This window comes from Nothoprocta perdicaria, unplaced genomic scaffold (genome assembly GCF_003342845.1).
Source record: "Nothoprocta perdicaria isolate Ctin4 unplaced genomic scaffold, notPer1 scaffold_25, whole genome shotgun sequence".
NCBI classification, from domain to species: Eukaryota; Metazoa; Chordata; class Aves; order Tinamiformes; family Tinamidae; genus Nothoprocta; species Nothoprocta perdicaria.
Genome location: NW_020455477.1, coordinates 3,800,831 through 3,808,393, shown reverse-complemented (window position 1 = coordinate 3,808,393; position 7,563 = coordinate 3,800,831). Strand labels below are relative to the sequence as shown.

At 45.7% G+C, this 7,563-nt stretch overlaps 1 protein-coding gene across 1 annotated transcript; it reads right to left on the bottom strand.

Moving 5' to 3' along the window:
• Nucleotides 1–572: 572 nt before the first annotated feature.
• On the bottom strand, nt 573–2,297 carry CCL20 (C-C motif chemokine ligand 20). Its single transcript, XM_026040112.1, has 4 exons — nt 2,215–2,297; nt 1,985–2,099; nt 1,228–1,305; nt 573–940 (listed from the first exon to the last, which is right to left on the bottom strand). The coding sequence occupies exons 1-4, from the start codon at nt 2,291–2,293 to the stop codon at nt 913–915; spliced, it is 300 nt and encodes a 99-aa protein (XP_025895897.1). The 5' UTR covers nt 2,294–2,297; the 3' UTR covers nt 573–912.
• Between the last annotated feature and the right edge of the window lie 5,266 nt (nt 2,298–7,563).

Below are 7,563 nucleotides of genomic sequence, written 5' to 3'. Positions count from 1 at the left end.
GAACGTTTAAACTGAATGTTTAAGTTAATGCTCCTTCCTCTGTGACTAAAACATAGCAAGAATCAAAGCATAGACCTGTCTGAAAGACTCTGGAACTGACAGTATCAATACAACCATAATGCTTCTCAGAGGGTGAGCTAGAACATTTCTCCTGAACAGATAAAGGAACCAGTAAGAGAAATTCCCTGAAATTTGATTAAGAAGAGACTGAGCCAAACCACATTCATCAAAAGATTCATGCTCAGCTGCTGTCTGTGAGAAGAAAAGGGTCATATTCTCAAGAGTCTGTAGGTACTCACAGGGCAAACAGAGTGAACGCTCTGGGAACAGATGTGAATACACTTGCATAATGGTGTCACCTGGAGCCTTATGAGTAAATGAACTGATTTCAAGGGAGATGTTACCTTTTTCAATTAAAAAAATAAACATATCACTTATACACAGATTTGTTTATTTTTAAATCTCCAATTTCCATTTTTCACACAGACTTTAACAATATTTCAAAACATTTTATCAGCTAAGTAGAATTAAAAGGCAATATTTCGGCACAAGAAAGTGCCAAAGAAGTAACAAAATAAACAGAATAAATAACTCACTTTACATATGCTGAATAACACACAGCACACATACAAAACAAATACGCAATCCTCTGTACAATAGCTTAAGGCAATCTTTGCTGATAGTAATCTACTGTCATATATTAGTTAGTAAAGTAGAAACTTTAACAAAATGCTTAATTCAAGCAAAACAGTGATGCAATATGAATCAACCCGAGAAGTTTTACGGTTCCAAAGAAGCCAGGGATAGTGGTTAGTAAGCACACAACAGTGTACAAGAGGCAGTCTCAACCAAGAGGTTGAACCTAGTGGTTCTTCGGCCACGTCTGTGTTTAGTTCCCTGCTGGAAACCACATCACATCGACATCCTCTTGAGCTTTAGGCTGTTAAAAGGAATGAGAGAATGCACATAATCACTTCAAGCACACATCAGCTGTGAATCTCTCTCCCCCCAAATTTGGCAAAAAGAGGAATAGCTATGGTAGGAAAAGGACATGTAAAGGAATCTAAAAAGTAGCAATGTCTAACAGGAGAAAGAAAAACAGATATGTTCTGAATTGCCATCAGAAGTGGCCTCTAGAAGATGTGAAGAAAAGAGCTTTTATTTCCTTCCTTTCCTTCCTCTTCTATTTCCTTCAACCTAACGGATTTTAGGCTTTTAGATTCCTACCTCAGCCAAGAAAGATGCTTCTTTACCCAGGGTTCCTTAGGATTTACACAGGCTTTCAACCCACGGCGGGTATGGAAACTAGAAAAGAAATAATGGTAAAAAATATTAGAAAATGATTGTAAAAACTCCCTGCTAGTAAATACTGTGAAGTTGTATTTAGTGAAAAAGAAATCTCTTCATGTTACTCCATATAAAGACGGAAACTGCTTCTCTAAATAATAGTTAGATAAGGGATGCTACACATGCCCTTTCCAATACTGCATGAGCAAAAAGAAAAACCTAATGAAATGTAAACACAAGAGCTTCTTCAGCCTTGGTGATCCTTTTTTTGTGGCATACAACTGTATTCAATTTGTTAGAGACACTGAGACAAAGAATTTTGCTGGATGCAGGAGAAATCTGGGAGCAGAACACCTGCAGTCAAGCTGCAGTGACAGACCATGATTAGGAGGGCTAAAACCTTGGGAGACACCTCTGGGAAAGGAGCCATGGCTCATCCCCTGCGGCCCTGCTTCAGGAGAGCATCTGCTGCTGGCCACAACGAGGCTGCGCTGAAGACCAAGCACGTCCTTGCTTGTACAGCTGATTCCTGAACCGCTTTCTCATTGACATCGTGCAGCTGTCCAGAGATCTAGAAGCCCCATCAACTATTGGACTTGCAATATTTTGTGTAAGCATTGCACACGATCTACTCAAACTTCTGAAATAGGTATAAGATCCCTCAACAGTATTTTGGATGTCTCAGGGAATAACTTACATGATGGCATTGATGTCGCAGACCTCGCTGGAGAGCTGCTCGCTATAGCCCATGATGGCCCGCTGAGGCAGGCGCACCTTGCTGTAGGACAGGCAGCAGTCCTGGTTGCTTTGCGCTGGGAGGAAGGGAAGCAGCGAGGTAAAGAGGAGCCCTGGGGCCGTGCCCGGCCTGCCGCGTGCCGGGACAGCAGCGCACGGCGCCTGCTGGGCCAAGCAGCCCATTTCACTCACCTTGGCAGGGCGCGGAGAGCAGCAGCAGCAGCCCCAGCAGGGAGGCCAGCGCCAGGCTCCGGTAGCTGGGTCCCGTCATTCTTGCAGCTCCCAGGTGCTCCGAGGCTCCTGCCAGCCCTGCCGCTCCGGCGCCGCTTATATAGCGGCAGCGGCGCCGCGGGAATTCACGCGCAGGCGGCTCCCAACCTCAGCCCGGGTTTCCCCACGGCAAATTCCATCGAGCGCTGCACACCTTCCTCGTGCCGTAAACCGAGATAGCACAGGGCTTTTTTTTTTTTTTTTTTTTTTTTTTAAAAAAGTGGGTTAGGAAAAAAATATATATAAAACATTCAGCCAAAAGGCAAAGGAAATAAAAGCTCGTGAGGTAATGGTTCTGTGGGTGAAGCGTACGTGTATTTTTAGGGTCAGGAGTGTGGGTTGTGAAATAAGGAAAGTTGAACTCTGAACGCTACCTGCAAAGACAGCATGTTTGCTTTGCCCTAGTTTGATAAACCCAATTTGGGGGCAGAGAGAGGGGGCCTAGCCCAGGCAGTCTCAGTGTAACATCCTTGCAGAAGCTGGGGAGCTCGGTCTTCAGCAGTCACAAAGGACCACATTCATAGCTGCTGGTGGCCAACACAGTGACATCAGACTTCACAGATGACTTTTCTGAGCTTTCTCGTTTCTAGATTGTAGTACTGATCTATGTAGGGCACACTCCAGTTTCATATTAATGGTTTGGTTAGAGTTTCTTTCACTGTATACTTACTGCACTGTATACCCATCTTCTATCTGCTCATTGCCCACTGAGCTATTTCACCTGAAAAAACCCACCTACGATGGCTCTGAAGAAACCCCCACGGCAAGTCCTCATTGCCACTGCAGGTGGGCTCCACATGAGCTGCTGCTGAAGGTCGCTCCATCCCCACGCTCCTAGTGACCTACGCAAGGCAAACGTGGGGGATCCTGCTGAGCTGGGGGCCACAGAGGAGCTGCTGCCGCTAGGACTAAGCTGAGCTTAGAGGTGGCTTCTCTCAGGCAGTGCCCTGGGTCAGTCTGTTCACGGATGCTCATCCCTGTTCTTCAGCAACAGGCAGCCTCATGAAGGATACCATCCTCTATTTATTTCTAGATATATAAGCAATCGAAGTCTTTCTAGACCAGCTCCTTTTCCACAGAAATAGTTTCTCTATACAGCAGCCTGAACCAGGGAAACACACGGAGCTGGGGTGCAGACGAGCGGCCTGCAGGACACCCAGCTTCACGTGTGTGAAATAACACAGCAAAGCAGAGGCGAGGGCCTGCACCCTGACGTATGCTGCTTTTTATTACTGCTTTACAATATGCAATAGGACGCCATAAAAAGACACAGCTAAAGTGCACGTCTCCCTACACTGTATTGTCTGAACTGCTCTAAGTCAGCACTCAGCAATGCTACGAAACAGCTAACTGAATAACTAACTGAATAATAGCTAACTGAATAACTAACTGATAGTCCCTGTGAAAGATCAAGAGCAACTTGGCAACACTTCCCTCTTCAGGCAGATAGGACTGGCTAGCTATGAACCACGGGAAAGCATTTCTAGGCTCAGAAGCACTCACAAGCAAAAGCAGCACTCGGATACAGACAAGAAACCAGTCTCTCTCCCTTTGTTCCTTCTCCTTTTCTCCTCGCCAGTCCCCCCCCCCCTTTTTTTTTTTTTTTAAATWTTGTGGAAGCCACATTCTGAAGAGAAGATTCTGAAAATTCTTCCAAGTTATCCAGTAGTAGTCTTAGAGAGGGTATACACACACACACACGTATATATAGTTCACTGCATCCAGTCTCTATCAAGAAACTGCCTTTAAGACAACGTGAAAATTAGACATTTATTCATCATCCCTCTTTCCTCCTTTTCCATTCTCCCATTCCACTGTAATTTAAGTACCAGAAAAGTTTTCCGCTACTTGGAGAAGAGAATTTAAGAGTGTGAAGACAGTAACACATCTTCTTACTTACGAATTGGTATTATGGGCATCAAAAGCATCATGTAGGTAATGTGAAGAATTGCTAACAGAGACAAGTTCAAGGCACAGATCAGTCTCCCTTATTGATAAGGTGCTAGTTGTTCCCTAGGACTTTGCACTGCAGGCTTCAGCTCTAGCTGATGGCAATTGTTATAATGTTTCTTGCTTAGGCAAAACACCCTGAAAAAACTAATATCTTAACTGGCTAATAAATACACCATGGTTACAGTAACCATGCAGTAATTCCTGCACAGTTGTTTCATTGCAAGTAATAAAGAATTGCAATTCTTTTGCTTATTAGTACTGATACACTGGTTACATTACTGAATTGGTTATATTACTGTAAAGAGAACTTATAAGTCACCCATATAAATGCTGTTAAATCCAGGTTCTGTCACTCTCCTGTTCCACTCGGTATTAGGATACACGTCTGTCTCTGCTTACATGTCTAACCCTTCTCACTGCAGGCTCCCCTGCCAAGGCTTCAGACACCCCAGCACATGGCTGAACGGGTCACTCCTGCTGCCATGGGGCACCCTCTTTTGGGCCTATTTTATACCTTTTCTGCATTTTCTCTTTCCCTGAGCTCCCCCTTCCACCAGCCTGCACCTCCTTTCCTCTGCCCAGCTTCCCTCCAAGCAAAACACCCCCCCATACACCCTCAAATTCCATTTTTCCTTATCAGGCTCCACTCTGCTGAATCCCTACCCAACTGCAGCATTTCCAACATGGTCACATAGGCAATTCTGGCTTTACAAGCACTTACTGCTCTAGTTACCTCGATGAGGGACCACGTGCCCTGAGCTGCCCTCCGGACTCTCCATTCAGCACTGGCTGCACAGGGTGTAGGAGCGCGAGCCCTCCACCTAACCGAGCAGGAGTTCAAAATCAACGGAAGATTTAATGCAAATGGCTAAAGATGCCTGGAAAGGCCTGGTACGACTCTCACCTGCATCTTCCCTCCCTGAAGTTGAGAGTCCAGTAACAAACAAATGGGGGAACCCACATGTACACAAGGAAGGTGACGCTTCCTCGCTCCCGGAGGCTGGGCAGCTGCCTCCACTCCGTGAGGTCGACCTTAGCTCCCACAGGACTAAGCTGGGTTTTAGGCTGGAGGGAAGGTAAAGAGTAGCCCCGGGGACTCAGCATGGGGCTCAGCGCTGCAGCCTGTGGCAGGTGCCGCCGGACTCGTAAGGGCTGGTGGCGAGAAGGGAACTTCTCATGAGGCAGAGAGAGAAAAGGAAAACCTCTTTGCAGGGAGGGTGGTTAAGCAGCGGGACACGCTGTCGCGGAGGGGATGTGAAATCCCCAGTTGAATTCCCTGGGAAATGCTCCTGCCTGCCCTGGCTTCAAAGGCAGCCGGGGGGACATTACACCTCCAGGGGCCACTTGGGGCCCCAGTTCTGCAGGGGTCCCATGAAGTAGCCGACATGCGCTGCCTCCTAAGTGAAATGAACGGGGGAAAACGGAGCCTTTTCCAAGGCAAGGCTGGGAAAGTGGCAATCCCGGGAAAGCGGCAATCCCGAGTGTCCAGGGGAAGTTAGCGGAGCGCTGGGGAAGGGGCATGGGTGGCTGGCCAGGGGCAGAGGCGAGGCCCGGCTGCCGTCCCCTCCGAAGGCGCTTCCTCTCCGGGCACAACGAGGCCTTTACCCACAGGGACCAACACGCAGAGAGGCTCAAGTCCTGCAACGGCTTTGCAGGTCAGTCTCAGTGAACACACCCACACCAGCGGAAAAGGGGCATTATTTCAGGGATTGCAGCTTGCCCCATAACTTTCCCATTATGAAACTGAGTATGAGTAGAGTTGTGCAAATAAACCTGCATCTGCTTTCAGGCAGAATTTGCATATGAAAACCTGCAAACGCATGGAAAATGCCTGATGACGGCAAGGCATTCGACACTGCAGCCAAAACACAGCCCTACCGAAGCCAGGCTTGAAGCATTCCACTATCTTCAAGAAAGGCAGAGAGGCATTTTATGGTGGTTAAGTATGATTGAGAGATTGCAGCTTATAACTGAGAGCTATAACTGAGCTTATAACCTCTCAGTTACGGGTTTTTGTTTACTATTAAAACCAACCAAATAAAAACTTCCATGCTTATCTGTCACCTATCTTGAAGTTTTTAAACTCTGTTTACAACATCTTCACCTGCTACCTGTTAATAACATAAGATAGATTCTTTTTGGGCTAGAAACAGTTTACCCCAATTTCCAATTTTTATGCAGCCCTACACAGTATATACTGTTGCTTCAGGATACAGAACAGACCTTGGCAGAACTGCTGTCAATAAAACATTACAGCAACACAACTGATCAACCAGGAAGAACTGCAGTAAATGGGAAATTCCCTCTGTAATTTCCAATTGTTTAGGAAAACTTTGACAGAGCAAAGGACAGAGAAAGGCAACAGAGTCGAATCAAGAGTTATTGCGTAATGCACTGATGAAGAAACAGGGAATAGAAGTTCCACAGGTGGCTTGCCCAACCTGTCATTTTAGAGCCAGTGATGCAATAGCAATTTCTTACCGTTTAACACTTGCATTGCTAAAAATTCTTATCTGAACAGCAGAATCAGTTTTCCCAAGTTATGTTGCACCTTCTGAGAAACAAGTCTATTGAATGATACTTGTTTGGCGCAACTAAGGACAAATTATACGCCTGCTGGGAGAAGTGAAGCTCCCAGCTATCAAAAGGGCAGGCTGTGACTGATGCATCTGCAGCATCCGTCCTTGTGCCACCCGGAGTTGAGTATGGGGGATTCTGTGACCTGATTTCCCAATTTCAGAGTTAGCCCCGCTCAGCCCTATTGGCTTTCATGGTAGCACAGCACCTTTTCAAGAAAGTGGACATGTCAAATGCTGAAAGCAAATAATGAAGATGGAAATAAAGAAATCAGGAGGAAAAAAACAAAGCAACAAAAAGCTACATAAGCTGAGCTTTAAATTACACTAGTTTCACTATTACAGCTTGTCCTCACTTCCAATCTAAAGATATAAGTGTCTTTGGGCACAGTAAGAATAAAAGAAAACACACAGCCACTGACATTTCAGGCCATCAGAGAAGAAATGCCTATTTTCTGTATAAATTCTACAAGAATGGGGAAGGAGAAGAATCAACTGAGAATATACACTAAATATCTCCTAATATCCTGGCACCTTCCCCAAAAACATGTTGGCAAACTTTTGGTATTGGAGTCATCACACAACCCACCCAAGCTGAACCCAAAATGTCTGGTTTTCTTTAGCGCTACCTCTTCCTTTCTCTGTCCATCAGTTGATGCTGTGTCACTCTGGGCTACTTAGTTAACAGAACTGGGATTTTATCATGCATTACTGGAAGATCAACTTGGGAATATCCAATAAG